This window comes from Myzus persicae, unplaced genomic scaffold (genome assembly GCF_001856785.1).
Source record: "Myzus persicae strain clone G006 unplaced genomic scaffold, MPER_G0061.0, whole genome shotgun sequence".
NCBI classification, from domain to species: domain Eukaryota; kingdom Metazoa; phylum Arthropoda; class Insecta; order Hemiptera; family Aphididae; genus Myzus; species Myzus persicae.
In genome coordinates, this window is record NW_019101569.1 from 835,264 (window position 1) to 853,524 (window position 18,261).

General features: G+C 27.6%; 3 protein-coding genes across 3 annotated transcripts in view; 2 read left to right on the plus strand and 1 right to left on the minus strand.

Annotated features, from left to right (window-relative positions):
• Positions 1 to 2,414: 2,414 nt before the first annotated feature.
• Positions 2,415 to 9,172, minus strand: LOC111029653. The gene is made up of 4 exons (XM_022308757.1): positions 8,990 to 9,172; positions 8,692 to 8,847; positions 3,233 to 3,400; positions 2,415 to 2,791 (listed from the first exon to the last, which is right to left on the minus strand). The coding sequence occupies exons 1-4, from the start codon at positions 9,134 to 9,136 to the stop codon at positions 2,615 to 2,617; spliced, it is 648 nt and encodes a 215-aa protein (XP_022164449.1). The 5' UTR covers positions 9,137 to 9,172; the 3' UTR covers positions 2,415 to 2,614.
• A 1,966-nt stretch (positions 9,173 to 11,138) lies between these two features.
• On the plus strand, positions 11,139 to 15,149 carry LOC111029728. The gene is made up of 4 exons (XM_022308866.1): positions 11,139 to 11,219; positions 11,352 to 11,507; positions 12,670 to 12,837; positions 14,973 to 15,149. Exons 1-4 carry the CDS (start codon positions 11,139 to 11,141, stop codon positions 15,147 to 15,149), a joined length of 582 nt encoding a protein of 193 aa, XP_022164558.1.
• Positions 15,150 to 17,584: 2,435 nt separating this feature from the next.
• The window catches only part of LOC111029722 (probable vesicular glutamate transporter eat-4), a 32,612-nt gene continuing 31,935 nt past the window's right edge, over positions 17,585 to 18,261 (plus strand). Inside the window, exon 1 of the mRNA XM_022308861.1 lies at positions 17,585 to 17,605. The gene's annotated coding sequence lies outside the window, so the exon portion shown is untranslated. The remainder of the gene's footprint in view (positions 17,606 to 18,261) is intronic.

Sequence of the window (18,261 nt, forward strand, 5' to 3'; positions counted from 1 at the left end):
AGAACAATTTGATCAATTATTTCTTATGATTATCTCAAATTATCTTGTTAATTTCATTTACCTTATATTCCTATCATATTCATCAATGCTATAAAATCTTGTGACTATCATCACATCATACCATAATTATATTATACTATTAGCATATTTATTATTAGAATATCATTAGCAATATGTTCCTATATAATTACATTACCTAGTTAAAATTTATTTAAAACATAAGCTGCATAATCTTGGAGACCAATAACTTAAATAACTTTCGGTTGGTAGTCGATTATTATTACGGCCACTACGAATGTAGGCATTTTTAAGAGCTCAAGATAATAGTCACAATCACAACAAACAAAGTTGTGAAAGTAATATCCAGGCAATCCGGTAAGACCCTAAAAAAGAGCATTAGGTATTTAATAAATCAAAATACATCTCTCATCAAAACACCACCCTCAGAGAACAACATCTAATACACACTACAACTACCACAGAACAATAAACGCTGCGAATAAAGTAAGTGAATATATATTATATATATATATATATATATATGCATTTCAAACAAAATACAAGTAGTAGAAAAACCATACTTTCGATTTAAAAACTATTAAAATAAAAATTATTTTTTATTCTACTACAATATTTTTAAAAATATTATTGGTAATTACTCACTTAGGTACTGGTAAAGGAAGCTGTTCATATATCATACACCAGGCGATCCAAGTTAGTAATGACTTCATATTGTTTAAATTCATCAATCAAAATGTTTCATAAATACTTATGAATAATTAATTTAAATATCGCCCAAATAGTACAGTTTAAAAAAGAGGGTAAGTGGGTGACACCCTGCTGTACAGTATGTTATAAGTGGATCACTGTAACGGATGGTGCTACATACGATAGTATTGAGACTACCATTAATAAAATAAATGTGAAAAATACATTATACGAGTAGGTAACACGAACTGTAGCCTAAACAGTCACTCTGCTGCATAGTAGGTGACAATTGTAGCTCGGCAGGTGTGTTGTGTACTAACATGTTGTACCTACCCTGGTACATTAATTGTCGAGTGCGTGATGTGTATATACCAAATAAGTTCACGAAGCGAGGTACACCGTCTCCGTTTCGCCCTTGAACAGAAGCGTACCTACTATACCTAAATCCGAGGTGCACTAAATATGTTAAATAACTGTACTATTATAATAATATAGCAACACCATAGTTTAAATTAAAGAATGATTAAAGCTTAATATTGAAAAAGTAAAAGTTAAAGAAAAACCCAGTTTTTAACTAAATTTATTTCGTTATGGAGACTAACATAATATCGTATACTTGTATGTAAGATTTGTTTTGGGCAAACATTAGTTACCCTAAATGACGTAGGTACTGCAATACTAATATAAAAAACTATAGGTATACACCAGAGCGTTTTCTCTAGAAATTTAATGTTTCTTATAATAATTATTACTCTACTATGCTGATTAAATTTGCTTGACTGTAGTTAGTTTTGTGTCAAGTATTTTTATCAATATTAATTCACTAATTTTAAAGCCATTAGATAATATTGAAGTAAATTTTGGTTAGTTAACTATTTTCTTTTTACACATTACTACAAGTGGTAATAGATAACTATAAGAATGTTACACTGGGACCTATGTTTAAATAGGTTAATACTGTAAGTGTATTTAACCAATGATGAAAACCAACAAAATACTTGGGTTATATCAGTGCTGGGCAAAATCATATATAAAAGTTGCTTATAAGTACATTGAAACGTATAACATATTAATGTATTATTACATGGTTTATTGTACACTATACTATATTTTATAATATTCTACAGTAATCTATTGTAATTTCTACTATAATAATTTCCCCTAACAATCTGAAAAACTATATTAATTATAAAGGAGAAAAGTAAAAGGAATTGCTCCTTATTAGTTATTTATTTATTCTATTATTTTATTCATTACATTTTGAAGTTATTATTTTTTTACAATATGTAATATTGCTTGTTATGTATATAATTAGTAACAATAATAATTGATTTATGATGATTAATATTATAGTCGTTAATATTCATCTTTTGAGTTCACACTTTTTTTATCAATTTTAAGTGCATAATAGATATACCTAGCTACCTATATAATTGATAGCTTTTTGGATCTTCGTCCCTCCAGCCTATATCTTATTAAATTATAGACAAACAACCAATTTGGAAAAATCATTACCAATTGTGCTGTGGATGCTAATAATGCAGTAAGTATATGAGATAAAATAAGTTTTTGCGTTGTATGTTGAAATATTACTTAATAAAATACGTATAATACGCATAAAAAGTAAAATTCCGGAGGTATGATACATGAGGTAACTATAATACTTATAATAATGTGCAATATATAAAGTATAATGTTTCGGATAATACGTATATTATATAATACATTTTTTGTTATACATTTAAGTACAATATACGTCCCAACCCTGGTTTATGTTAATGTTTTTATTAATATAACTACCTTTAGCTAAGTATAATGAGTTTTTTTGTCTAATGAAATTAGATAATTTGCATAAAGTTTTACAATTTTATTTTTCAATCACCTATCATTATTTTGTATGATTGAATCAAGTTGCAGTTTCCCACGGTCGATTAAAATGGATCTCCATAACTTCACAAGCAACTTCTTTATTTTCTTTACTTATGAAGCGAAACACAACTTTATATTTTCCATAAAAATACACTTTGGGAAAGTTATTATCTTCAAATTTCGTCAAGTCAATCCCTGATGTAATATATGTGCCCTGAAAAAATTTAGAAACAAAATTGTTACAAATATATAATACATTATGCAATAGAGCAGCTCATACATTTTTATTTTTTGAAATTGTTATACTATACTTCAAGTTAAGAAAAGTAGTCAGCGGCTGACTTGTGAGCAAGGGAATGGTAATAAAACACGGCAGGTAAAAGTATACAGATAATTAAATGGGTGAGGGGTGACAAACGGATGTTCCCCGACTGCGGTCCGATGAAAACTGGTGGCCACCGATTACGTTTATTAATTTGAACAGAGTATACTATAATGATTAATTTAGTCCAACAATAGTTTTACAATGTGTTAGACATTTTTATTCGTAATTTTGATGTTAGTTCTACTATTTTCAAGTCATTAAATGATGCATACTTACAATCTACATGCATTATAGTTATAATATAATTGAATAATTGTTTTTTTATATTACCGCTGGTACTGGACAGCCAACAGTTGAAACGTTAAAACCCCTCATAATAGTAAGCCATGCATTTCCTAAAAGAATTTTGGCTTTACTACATGCTTCTTTTGTATTGAAAATTAATGCATTTGGTACCCAACCACCAGTTGAACCCCAAGATGAAAAGTTTATATCAAGCTAAAAATAAATAATCATATATAACATTAGGTAAGATAAACAACAATAACCAAACATCTACAAACATTCAGTTGGAAATTAATTTTTTCATCATCATAGATCAAAACGATAATAATATTCATCAGAACTTGGAAATCTCAGTCACTTATTGTACTGGCTTACTAGTTCCACCTAATACACGTCTTTTATGGTCCTCGAGTGGACCATTGATGATGCTCCATAGTCCATGGTACCACCTTGCCTTTTAGAAATAGAGTAACATAGTATTTCTCTATGGTTTTGAATCGTAACCAGTGACCACAAGATCATAGACTTAAACTGGGGGAGGCATCTGCCCCTCTTAAAATTAAAAAAGGGACAATTCCTCTGGATATTTTGTAAAAATCTAAAATTTTAGAAGTATTTTATCAAAGAAAGTATAATATTTTAAACTATTAATTACAAAACAAAAAAATGTTTAATCGTTACCATTTGCCATCATAATACATCATAATAACAGAATTTATTCTCTTCCCATATTAAATTCTCGAGTAAAAAATTATCAATTATTGATCAGTTTAATACAAATTCAACAGAAAACAGAAGAAGATTCAATTGACATAGACATTTAAATTTAATTTTAAATATTAGAATATAGAAAATATTAGCTATACATTTTTAATACTGTTATTAATATTAATATCATTATAATAATAAAATTATTTTTTTATGATGTATATAATAATTACCAATAATTTATTATATTATATAATATATTTATAATGTTATGGATACTGCGAGGACTTTTATGCATTTATGCTTCAAAAATTAAAAGTATGCAGTTAAATAAGACCTAAAAAAAATTACCTGTCCATATAACACAAAAAAATATAATTTTTCTTTAAATATTTTATTTTGTCACATACAGATAGCCAAACTGTATGCACACGTTTTTGTTGCCTCCGTGTCATATTTAAATTAGTGTCATTTAAATCTGTCTGAATTTTTCGTACTTTAAACCAATCGACGCAGTTTAAGCATTTATTGACCCCAGCATCACCCAGCCACATAAACCAACTCTTTTTTGTGAAAAGTAGATTTAAGTTTACAGTATCTACGTATCGTAGTGCATGGTTGTATAATATAACCTAATATCACTACAAGGCATCGCCGCGACTGCGACCGTTGGCCACGCGATCAATCTACGCCACTCCATTCCAATTAACGACTTCGTAATTTGAGTATCTCATCAAAACAATACAGTTAAATATTTAAAATATGGATAGTCATAATAAAAATATTCAATTAATAAAAACAAGACGGTAAATGCAAATAAAAATAAAACTGAAGCCGCTGCAGAAACCCGCTACTAATGATAATAAACGTGATCTCTAGCTCGTCTAATTCAGAACCACTGCCTCAAAAAACACTTCAACATGTAAGTAAAAAATATTCAAGACTAAAAATAGATTTTAATTACTTAAACCAACCGACTCACTAGAAGAAACCATCGTAGCGGAAATTCAGTCAATTATCGATACAGCTCCTGTTTCTTCTAAACCACACTCTCCAATTTTCATACGAGGCTTGAAAAACTTCCCAGGTATTTGCATAGCATAGTTTGAACTGATTGGTGTCGATTAATTTATTTATAAATCAACGGTTGACCGTTTAAAAATTCAAACATCTCAGTCCGCTGTATAATCTAAGCTTATAGAAGCACTAGTAGATACACTACTTAAATCCATTTACTTCAACGGGATTAATCCAAAGTGAATTTAAACTTCGCTTGTACGAAGTTAGACAAGTTTCCCAAGTTATTCATAGAGTTAGAAAAATCCTCCTGTTCTTTTAGTCTAACTTCTAGCCGACACATCATCCAAATGAAATTTTTCAACTTGAAACCCTACAGCATACAAATGTTTACAAAATATGTTTAAATGGAAGAGCTTCATAAACCTAAAGTTATCAGTCAGTGTTAAAGCTGTCAAGCTTATGGTCATACTAAAGCCTACTGCAGATATGCTTAAACCACTTAATAACACTTGCCGTGTCCGGTGCGGTGATGACCACTCCTAATTTGCTTATCCAAACTCACGTAAAGACCCAATGCGATGTACTCTCATCACAGGTATCTACCATGCAAACTACAAGGAATGCACAGTCCACAAAAATCTTCAGAAATGTAAAAAAATCAACTTAAATAATCAAAAATTACATGTTAACCCTAGTTATAAGTCTAATAATATTATACAAGAGAGCAGGGCTTCAAAACGTTTTCATAACGTTACGAGTATAACGTTAAACGATTCAAAAAACGATTGAAATCGCTTACGGATAACATATCGGTAAACGACAAACGATTGAAACGAATAACGGATAACATATCGGTAAACGATAAACGATTGAAACGGATAACGGATAACGGAACAGAAACGATAAACGATTAAAATTAATATCGAATAACGCAACAAAAAACGATTAACGATTAAAAGTTGAATCATAACAAACATGTCAGACAACAAAGGAAATTACGAAAATATTAAAAACTATCTATAGAATATAATTAGAATTTAGTTAGTTTTGTAGAACTGTTGCTTGATAGGACTATAATAATAAAGTGACTTTAATATTAGGTACTAATCAAAATTAATTAAATGTACATGGAACTATGAACGTTTAAAATAGCCATAAATATTTCAAAGAAATAATACGCATTATCAATTATATTTAGGCTTTCTTACAAAAGTAGAAAATATTTATAAATAATGTCTGGGTAAATAGTATTAAACCCGTTCAACGGATTCTACATTTCTTAGTAATGTATTTATAAAAAGTAACAATAATGATAATAATTATGGTACCAATATTATTGTTATTACTTATTGTTACTTTTTATAAATAACGTTTATTACCTAATTAATAATAGGTACCTATAGAAAACTTCGTTATTTTGAGAAAAACATAAATCCCGACGCGAAGAATAAACAAAAATAAAAACCAATAATGTCCTCGGAAATTAGATTCTTAAGACAGCAAGTTATATGCAAATGCAATGCATATCAAGTACAAATACTACAAACTGAGGTAACTACCATCATAGTATCACGGTGATTAAGTATTAACCTGAGATGGTAATGCCATAGAACAATATAGAAGCGAAACTCGATCAGCTGATTGGGTCTTGGTTCTCAACGATCTGAAGTCTGAACCTCCGAAAAACAAGGAAATGGTTCGGTGCACTAACATAATGTTAGACCCAAAGGTTACCAATATAATGAAAATGGTTCCAAGTCGATGGTGGGGTATTCTGCGCGGGGTCAGCTTGTTTACCATTCCCAAATCTTAAGATAATTTTTGTTCTGTATTTGTTCATTGAAATGTTCTCAAGGTCTTTGTCAATGCTCATATCAAATGGGTACCTAGTAGGGACTAGGGAGATCATAAGATCTATTCATATATGTATATTGTATTTATAATACATCACACTATATGCATAATGATACTACTCCCCTTCTGGCCCTTCTCAAAGAGGAGACATGTGCGGTCCTGAAGTGGGACCTAGTTGGAAATTGGATGACACAATCGAACAAGAAAGTGTAGAACACTAGAACCACACAATTTTTGTTTTGCGCTTTTTTATGAATCAAACTGAATTCTATGGGAGTCATAGTCAACCGTGTGACTCCACTTAAGATTTAAGAAGTTATTTTTATCTTATTAAAATTCTTTCTTTGGTACTTTTATAGTTTTATGTTATGACTTATGAATTTTAATTTATAATCACAAATACTTATTAGTTATTATAATATATCACTTATGAATTTATGATGTGTTGTGTCATCGTGTACCTATCTTGCAATTTAATATTTATATATATATTTCATTATACCTAAATTATAAAATATAAATTTGAAGTAACTAGTAAGTTACTAGTAGTAACAAACAAAAGTAATGAGTAAGTTATAATTTATAAGTTATAACTAGAATTATATAACCCTCCCCAATTTTTCAAGAGTCAAGACTAGTGTTTCATAAAGTTTAAACGTTATAAATAATTAATATTTAAAACGTTTAAACGTTAAACGGAACATTTTATAAACGTTTAAATTCTTTATAACATTAAACGATAAATCGATCATAACGTTTAATATCATATAACGTTAAATGCTAAATCGATCATAACGTTTAATATCATATAACGTTAAACAGTAATTTGGTCATAACGTTTGATATCCATATAACGGTAAACGGTATTATTTTTTTTTTGATTTAAGCCCTGCAAGAGAGCCACCCAATAATAATAATAACCTAATAATAATTAAACTAAATAACATACCCATTACCGTAGGTGCTTTTTATACTCAACCACGACATAATATCTCGAATGCTACATTTGCAGATAATTTCAATACAATTAAAAAAAGCACGTCTTATCTATTGGCCATTCTTCCCTACAAAAAAACTCAATAATTCAGATATATTTATCTCCGAAATTCCAAGCAATTTACACTGCCTAACTAATAACATTTTAGATCTAAATTCGGAACACTTTTAATTGAAAAATTCTAACTAAAAAATCAAAAATAAATAAAAATAAATCTTTATCTTTATATCAAAAAAAATAAAAATAAACTTCTCTTTCGAGACTTTAAGGATTTTATGGATTTCTGAAAAATAAAATATAAACAATATTTACAAATACTCGAAATAATCAATTAATTCATTAACTACGTAGATGAGATAAGAATTATTCTTAATTCAACTTTGCAAGAGAAAACCATAAAAAAGTAGAAAAACTGGTCAAAAAAACAAAAATAATCAGAAAAACTGGAAATAAGCATTTTTTTTTTTAAATCACTGAAAAAATTAAAAAAAGAATTTTCGAATTTCATTATTGAACGTCTTGTAACATGACATACATTTCCATAGCACTCTGATACATTTTAAGTCAATTCATAAAAATAAGTGAATGCTTTAATTCCCGAGCCCTGACTATTACTATTCAAACATTTAATAAACCTTGTATAAGTTGCTATATCGTGTTTTTTAACATTAATTGTGTTAGTCTATGATCTCAGGTCATAAGTTTCTAGGTTAAATAAAAATTAGAACACTTTATTTGTATCGATTCAACAACCCAGTTTACAAGATCGGTTCGTGTAGTGAGAATTGTTAACCAACAACTAATTAACTGGATAGAATTAGGTATACATATCGATAGCGACAGCCACTAGGTTTAAATAAACGAGAGAGGCGTGTTGCATTATAAAAATACCCATAAAATGAGTGATTATATTATAAGTACTTACTGTTAGGGTATCGTCATAATTTATCAAAGTTGTTATATTCCCTTTCATCTCAGTTATATTTGATGTCTTTTTACTATGATATAAATTAAATTGAAATAATTGGTTTTTTGTTGTTTCACAATGATATATTTTACTAAACGCCATTCGGTATTTTCCCTGTAATTAATATGAGTAAAAGATATATTGCTTATATAGAAATATCTTATATTTACTATGAAACATCAATGATAAACATTGAAAATAATATGTATTCTAATATGTTTAAGTTTAATAAATTAGTCAGATTATTACAACATACCAAAGGCAAATTTGGCATAAAACGGTTTTTTGATTGAGATAATGAAAATACTCCTATAAGTATGAAAAAATGTATTTTTATCATGGTATTTAAATGGAACAATGATAGAATTTTTCGTAAGCTTTCAGCACTAAAATTGAATAACATCAATGAGTTATGGATTTTATTTTTCTTACATCAGAGAGTTGATTCCACAAGAATGTTTAATACTGCAGTTTCTAATAATAGGAACTCTTTTTGTACGATTTATTTTAAATTTCCAAATTTCTAATTTCCGGAGCAAATTAATAACAGTTTTCCTGTCAAAATGTAATAATATAAAATATACTTCCGCCAATATTTAGAGGTTACAGCTGAAGCAAGACAATCTCTCAAAATGTATCAAAATATTTTTAAATGCATGGCTGTTATTTGTACTTACTGTTGAAAACATATTAGATAACACATTGAACCAATGATAAAATCTTGAACATTTTCTAATTGAATTTAAGTTGGATATTCATAAACATTTTGGTAGCATGCAAATTTCTAACATTAATTTTTCACTAACGTTTGAATTTACAATTGTTACGCTTACAACATTGGTTATTCAACCATAATTTGTTAACAATTTATCATCAATAGATTTTTGATATTTTGCTGTAAATAAAAAAAGAATAACGGTAGGTACTTGAAATCCCCACTAAATGTTTGTATTAGTTCTGCATGCAGTATGGTTAAATTCAAAAATATTTTGACTCTTTTTGATTAACTTATTGTCATGGGAAATTTTCGATTTATTTTTGTATTATACAACTTGTATTTCTATATCTACAGAAGTTAAATAATATTTCCTTTAATCAAAATCTAGAATAAATAAGACAAGGTTTTAATTTACATGTGAAGGCGATATGTATGGATATGTTCTTCGATATCAATAATATAGTTAAGTGCATAACAATTTATTAAATTAATTAAAATAACAATTTTTTTTTAAAAGTCAGCTAATTTTTTTATTCGTTAAATTGACCTGACTGTCTTGATTTGAAAATGTAATCTCTATTTTTCCCTATGTTTTATCCTCTTGGGGCAAAAATCATAATTAGTGCAGTACTGCCTATAAAACCTAAATTCATCCAACTTAGAAGAACTATAATATTTCACCGACAAAGAGCGATGTAATATCTACAAACAATGAGATTATGTCTTATTAGTTATTATTGTTACCCTCAGTTTGAGGGCATCACTCATGTGTATCAATGTTAACCAAAAAAATATATACACTCTCAAAATAAATAAACAGTACATTTAAATTAATAATTTTTCGTAACAATCAATTATTAATTGGAATGTATTTACATAAACTTATAATGCGCTTTAATCGTAGAGTATATAAAGATATTTTTTCTATTAACTATTATTTGGTATATCGTACCTTAGCATGTACATTATCATATGAGAGGAACAAATCTAATAATAATGAACAATACTTATACATATATTTTAAAAGGGACCGTTTGAGCATTATTTACTTAACTAATTGCATGAATTAAAAATGGCTTTGTACCTTCATAAGTCACTTGAGTTTAATAATAGGTACTCTTATTAAATTGATTTTTAGTCATATCAATGATGTTAGATTAAAATCCTTAAAATCAAAGTCTGTGATTTCAATTTACTTTGACTATTATGAATATAGCATAATATTTTAGCACATTTATGGTCAAATCATTAAGTCTAGATCAATATAAATGTTAATTAATTTCATAAAAAAATTACTGATGACTAAGAAGAATTAGGAAACTCGGGAGGAGGGAGCTATAAGGTTGATACTTCAGAGTATCAATTTCTTACTTACGTACATACAAATTTGTAATATAGGTAAAATGTTTGTTTTTTTATTCTTTAGACAACGATTTCATCTGCTTAATCTTGAATCAATTGAAACTAATTTAATTCATTTTTCAACATTCAATTAACATTAGAAATGTGTCATTTCGGGTCTCTCTTTGTTATCTATTTCCTGTTATATATGATTGTATTAACATTTTCATATATTTTTAGAGGTTACAACTCAAGCATGTCATTCTTTCCAAATGTATCAATATATTTTATAAACCATGAGTGTTATTTCATTCTCATAGTTAAAAATGTATGAAGAACAGACAATATGATAGTCAAAATGTTTGTACTAACTGGATTTTTCTCATTATATCAAACAAAAAATGTTTTTATGCCAAACTTGCCTTTGGTAAATTTTTAATCTGTCTGATTTATTAAACATAATACATTTTTGTTATGATTAAAATTGATGTGCATAATGTATATTTGCTATATTTCTTCGTGAGTATAACTGTATATATGTCTATTACCCTTTTTACAGGGAGAATATCGTTTGGTCATTGATAAAGTATATCCGTGTGCATCAATGAAAAACCATCCAATTAATTATAATTTATATTTAAGTAAAAAGACATCAAGTATAAAGGAATTGAAAGGGAATATAACATATTTGATACCTTTGGACGATACTCTTACAGTAAGTTAATATGTAATGATTAATTTTAGATTTGTGTAATACACTGAAACTTTCATACTATGATATCTCGCGTAGACAACCAAAAAAATTATAACTGAATAGAGAAATTTAATAAACAGAATCTGTACAATATAATATAATAAAAGGATTTCTGACTGAATCATAAATAAGGTATTGCCAAAACTACAGAACTAATTCATTTGAGGCTTTGAGAGAATTTACTTATTAAAATGACGCGTATAGTTGCACTAAGAATGTATTTTGAGGAAATCGAATTTTCAGGTTATTTTATTTCCGATTGTTACGTTTATTGTTTTAGACTATTCAAATATGCACCAACTCTTATTTATTTATTTTTAAATAACGCATTAGTGATGAGATGATAATTAATTAAATGTATAAACTATAAATTGAATTTAAAGTTAAAGTAGAACATTATAGTTTATTTCTTTAAAAAAGTCTATTTCATTCCTCATATGATAGTTGTTGTATTTTCGTTTATAAAATAGACTTTTTAAAAGGAATAGTGCATCTTTCTCAACTTCAGCTCTAAACTTAGGAATTTTTAACATTTACAATGTAATGTTTAATTTATATTTGATTTAATTTATACAACTTATATTTTTTATTTTTATTTATTTATTATTTTTTTATAATTTAATTAATTGTCATTTCGTATTAGTTGTTATTAATATAACAACTACAGCGATCCTTCTCGGGCAAAATCAGCTGTTTACAGCTGATTATCTGATTAAGGTTCTAGAAATTATTTCAATTGTATTTCTATATTATTGTGTATCGTAAATACATTAACATACCACTACATTAGTTATAATCCAACTGATCTAATGTAATCATTAGTTAGTATCATAAGGAGTACATATTTTATGTCTATGATAATTACCCATGTCACTTTTATCAATGATCAATTTAAGAACGAGTGGAATTAATTATCGATATTATTTTTTATCGTTACACATAATTTATATTAATCATTATTGTGATTATATTTATCACGAAATATGAGACCGATCAAGTTAGTCCTGGTGAACATAATATTTTAGTCATAAGTTATGCACTATGAGTTGGTAATTTTAATTAAAACTAGAATTGTAAATGTTTGTTGACATCTTACTTTAAATAAGGTATTATTTATTTGTAGCTCGATGCAAATTTGGCATCTTGGGGTTTAACTGGAGGTTGGATACCAAATTCATATATTGTCATAAAAAAAAAGGCATGCAGTAGTATAAAGAATCTCTTTGGAAATGCATGGTTTGCATTTATCAAGGATTTTAACATTCCGGTTGATAACTGTCCACTACCATTGGTAATGTACAAAATTATTTATAACAATAATTTATAATTTAATAATCACCATAATGGATGTCTATTGTTTAATTATTGATTAGTTGAGAAGGTTCTTGAGAACGGCATCGGTTATTTGGTCAATGCCTGGAGCTTTGGCTGTTGGCATATTCTTGATGATGTCCAGGACTTCTTTAAGAGTTATGTAATCTAGTCTTTGCTTATAGTTTGATCGTCGTTGATTATTTGATTGGAGTTTTCTACTTCCATGATTGGTGGTCAGTGGACTATATGGTTATTCGAGAATTGTAAACTTATTGCAAATGCAAAAGTTCTGAGTGTGGTTTTTTGTTAAAAATATGTCAAAGGATCTTCGCTAGAGCCGGGTTTGGAGTATTTTTGATTAAAGTATAGAATAGATGTTTAATATTATTAGGATTGTTTCCTTCTGTTATATTTTTGGTCGTTGTCAACCGATACACTAATATGTATACATAATGCCTAGGTCTAAACAAGCGTCGTGATTAGTTTTTTTGATTCTGTTATGATTGTTGTTATGATGTACGTAATTCTTGTGGTGTGGGTTTTATATGTCATAACAGGACTTTCTTGTTCGTCTTGAAAAAGATCGTTGTGTGTGTGTGTGTGTATGCGCGTGTTTATTCCGTAACAAACATAACATATTATTAAACTAGTGTGGTATATATAGGTACTATATTAATTATTAAAATACAATAATGAGCAAGGTTTAAAGTAATTGTCTTATTTAAAATTACTGATTAACAAATTACTTGTGAAAGTCGATGAGCTCAAAAACTGCACATTACAACGTTCAAATAATGAATTAAGTAACGAATTCATAAGCAATGAAATTAACTAACGTAACAGACGTGAGGAAAATCTTATCTGCTATCATTTAATTGAAATTGATTTTAACCAGTAAAATGTTCGTATTGTTCAAGATCGCAAATAGGTAAATAACATTCTTGACGCTAGTGGCTAGTCTTAATAATATGGTGCCAGTACCTATAATAATTAAGTTCATTTCTATATCAGAGGCATTTAGTATCATGAAATACAAAACGAAACTTCATCATGGTACCCGTAAATTTCAATAATCTCGTATCATATGACATACCTAGTCACAAAGATACCATATAAAGAAACTTCGTGAAGAATTTGCTTTGCACACATCGAATTTTAAAATTGACTTAACTATACAATTTGTACGAAAAGTACCAACAATTAAACAAAAATCTGTTATTAATAATGAACATAATTCTCATTTTTTAAAATCATTTTTACCATGAATCGCTTTTTACCCACAAAACCGTTTCCAAGCAGTTAAATTTTCATTCTATGTTTCTAATGATTTTCGTGTACATCGTCAGGTGTACCTCAAGGTTCAAATTTAGAGTCACTATTTTTTCTCATTTTATTAATGATTTGCTCTGGAGATTTAATAATTCTATGCAATTATTACTTTTTGTAGATAATGCTGAATTATTTTGTTCAATTCAATCATCTTCGGACTTTGAGATACTGCAGGATCACACACATTATATTGTACGCTCGTGCGATCTACTTTAGAATTTAGATCCATAATTTGGTCTCAGAACTTGTCTACATACTTAAAGATCTTGAATTAGTCCAATGTCAATTTAAAGAAAATTGCTTATGTTACTAATTTTACAACTACATTTAGTTAAGTCTAGTTTAGTCTTGTAATTGTTAATTAATTTAGATTCTATAGAACTAAGAAGACAGCTTTCAGATATTTTATTTATATAATATTATGTTATATTAAATGGTTTTTTTGATTTATTCATTTATTAAGTAATAGGAATGATATGTCTCATATATACTATTCCAGAAAAAATGATTTATTTGTCATTCCCTTCTATCGAAAAAGTTATGGTGCAGATTCTTTTTTTCCACGTGCTTTATTATTAGCTAATAATGTATCCATTTATGTATTTGTACTTTATATAATGTATGTAAGCCCATTCGGGTAAAATTGTTAAGTGTATTTAATCACTTATAAAAAAAGGCTCAAGCTCGTTAAATGATTATAGATAAAAAATAAATAATAATTTTAAAATGAACTATGTGTGAGACGCATTATTATTAATTAACATTTTTTTTTAAATTTTACAGGGTACATATATTTCATCAGGGTTGGACTTGAAGAAATTAGAAGATAATAACTTTCCTAAAGTGTATTTTTATGGAAAATATAGATTGACTGTCAGGTTGAAAAATGTAGAAGATAAAGTAGTTGGCTGCTACGTCGCGGAATTCAATCTTATACGACCGTGGGAAAAACCAATTTGATTAAATTATACAAAATTATGCTATATTATGTTATTAATTTATTGTAAAGCAATAAACTTACCATGTCCTTTGTCCACGTAAAAGTGAAAGTTAACTTATGTTTTGTATTTTTATTCTTCATACAACGATTATTAAACATATGATTCATAGGAGCATTGAATGTAATGTTTTTAAAATGATGTGTGTTTTTTAATTTTAATTTTAATTTTTGTGTCTACAGTCACAGTTGGGGACAGTAAAAGTGCTTTGATTTTCTTCGACAGCATTTTTCTGGTGGGAAAGTGAGTTCAGTTGGTGAATTTGGGAAGTCAACATTTAAAATTTAAAATAGTTTTCAAAAGCGATAGAAAAAACAAACAAAAAATTAATTAAGACCGAAAATGTTTACTCAAAACCAGTTTTCGAAAAAAATCGATTTTGGATTTTAGTGTTGCTCTAAAAATGACCGTATAGATGCATTTTCAATGAATGTTTATGTTATTATTTGCAATACACCATACAATTTTCAAAATATTTTAACTCGTATTGAGCTGTTTATAAGCAAATTAAATTTTGGATTATTATTATTGTTTCTTTTAAACTTATGTCAAAAAACTTAAAAATGCAATAGGTACAAGGTTTTACAAATTTTTATTTTACATCTAAGGTTAGGTTAGGTTGTAATACAAGATTCCTTATGTTTGTCTATCTTTATCAAACAAAAAAATTTCTACCGGAAAGTCAAATTAAGTTTTTATGAAAGTTTGATGTTAACATTTTTATAGCATTGGATATTGACTCGATTTCTCATGCAGCGATTTTTTTCTTTCGTTGTAATTCAAAAACGAATTACTCTAGAGTAGTGTAGACATTCGAAATTTACACCATATGTTTATAAATCAATTCTTATACTTGAAAACATTTCCAAAATATTTTGACTTCTTTTAAGCAGTTGACGAACATTTTCAATTTTCATTTTTTTTTTTTCTATAATTGTCAACAAAATTTATTGTATTTGTTGGGTCAAAAAGTATGAAAATGTAATACAAGACTCTTGATGTATTGTTACAATAGCAGTTCAAAAATATTAAAAATACATTTGCACCAAAAAAGGTAATTCAAGTGCTTCTGTAAGTATGTCGATGTACCCCTGAATTGGGGAACAATATTATATTAACTGTTCAAAGCAATAACTGAACGATACTTAGAGAATCCATCATAGTTGTTGATATCAAAACAATATTGCCTATATAAATTATTATAAATTATGATCATCGCTTGAGAGCCAGATAAATTGTGGCTAATAAAGCACCATGAAGTATTAAGTCGATATAATATATACTGGTTGACGATTATAATACATGTAATCATTTTCTATTCCATCTACGGGTTATATTTTCTCCTAGATTATTCTCCTCTTCCTACAATATTATGGCCCTGTCATAATATCGTTAAGTCTGGATCAATCATACAATTAATTGATTACATGATGAAATTACAGATGCCTAAGATGGCTTGCATGTAAACTTAGACCGAGGCCCCAAAATATCATCTAATTTATAGTATAGGAATTAATTGGTTTTTGTATTACATTTGAAAATTAATCATTTCCGAAAGTATTTTTTATCTCTTTCCTATTCAATAAAATTGTACTAACATTTCAGTAAATTTTTAGAAGTTACAGTTCAAACATGTCGTTCCTCCTAAACATAACTCTAGATATGAAGCTCCAGAATAATTTACTTTTTCACAGCACTTTCTTAATAATATAGGTAGAACAATGGTGTCCAGCCATAAGAGAGTCACAAGCAAAACAATATTATAACAAATAATATGAAGGTCAGAAAAAAAAGTAAAATTTATTTAAATATGTAACATTATAATTTCCGGGAAAACTTAATCACTTTTTTCCTGTTAAAATATACATATCATGTTTATATGCATATTTTAAACAATATTTAGAGGTTGCAACTCAAGCATGTCGTTCCCCTTTAACGTATCAATATATTTTATAACTAATGGGTATTATTATTTATTCTTACTGTTGAAAACGTATGAAAAGCTATATAATTATTGAAATTAAGTGTCCTAGGTAAAATGATAATCAAAACGTTCGGACTTGTTTTATTTTGCTCATTGTCTCAATCCAAAAACCATTTTATGCCAAACTTGCCTATGGTAAGTAAATTAATAATCTCTCTAATTTATTAAACTTGATACATTTTTTCTATGATTAATATTGATGTGCATAATTTATATATGATATTTCTTCGTAAGTAGATCTGTATATATATATATATATTGCGTAGTACCTATTACAGGGAGAATATCGTCTGGTGTTTGATAAAATATATCCGTGTGAATCAACAAAAAATCACCCAATTAATTATAATTTCTATTTAAGTAGAAAGACATCAAGTATAAGAGAATTGAAAGGGAATGTAACATGTTTGATACCTTTTGACGATACTCTTACAGTAAGTACATATATAAATTTATACTATAATGATTTATTTAAGATTTGTATATTACATTGAAACTTCCATATTATGGTATTTCGTAGGTAAAAATAAATATTATTACTTTATTGTAAATTGAGAATGTATTAAATAGAATATGAATAATAGAAGAATTTCTAACTGATTAACAATCAACGAACTCCTAAAAATAGCGAAACGACTCATTTGAGATATTGTGAGAATGTCTTATGACCATGATGTATAAGTAGAATCAGCAAATTACATTTGTTTTATCAAGGTTCCCAAAAAATATTTTTATAAATAAAATAATTAGTTATATAATATTATGGAAATTGTATTGTTTTACTATATATAAGTACCATAAATACAAGAACGTAACTGCTAAAAGGCGTTCATATTTTATTTTTATCAATGTGAAATATGAAATGTAGTCATCGTACCTCAGCTATTGTATTTATTATTTATAGCTTGATTTAAATTTGGCATCTTGGGGTTTAACTGGTGGTTGGATACCAAATTCAAATATAATCAAAATGAAAAAGGCATGTAGTAATGTAAAACATTTTTTTGGAAATGCATGGATTACACTTATGAAGAGTTTTCACGTTCCAGTTGATAGCTGTCCTCTACCAGTGGTAATGTAAAAAAAAGCA

What these genes read in the sequence shown, in the direction of transcription:
- LOC111029653 (XM_022308757.1), bottom strand. Translation starts at nt 9,136, where the DNA reads ATGTTATTCAATTTTAGTGCTGAAAGCTTACGAAAAATTCTATCATTG. An exon ending in TTATGCCAAATTTGCCTTTG is followed by an intron (nt 8,848 to 8,989) that starts GTATGTTGTAAT and finishes TATTAATTACAG; the next exon opens with GGAAAATACCGAATGGCGTT. An exon ending in TTGGCTGTCCAGTACCAGCG is followed by an intron (nt 2,792 to 3,232) that starts GTAATATAAAAA and finishes AAATTTTTTCAG; the next exon opens with GGCACATATATTACATCAGG.
- LOC111029728 (XM_022308866.1), top strand. Translation starts at nt 11,139, where the DNA reads ATGATAGTCAAAATGTTTGTACTAACTGGATTTTTCTCATTATATCAA. An exon ending in TTATGCCAAACTTGCCTTTG is followed by an intron (nt 11,220 to 11,351) that starts GTAAATTTTTAA and finishes CCCTTTTTACAG; the next exon opens with GGAGAATATCGTTTGGTCAT. An exon ending in CTTTGGACGATACTCTTACA is followed by an intron (nt 11,508 to 12,669) that starts GTAAGTTAATAT and finishes ATTTATTTGTAG; the next exon opens with CTCGATGCAAATTTGGCATC.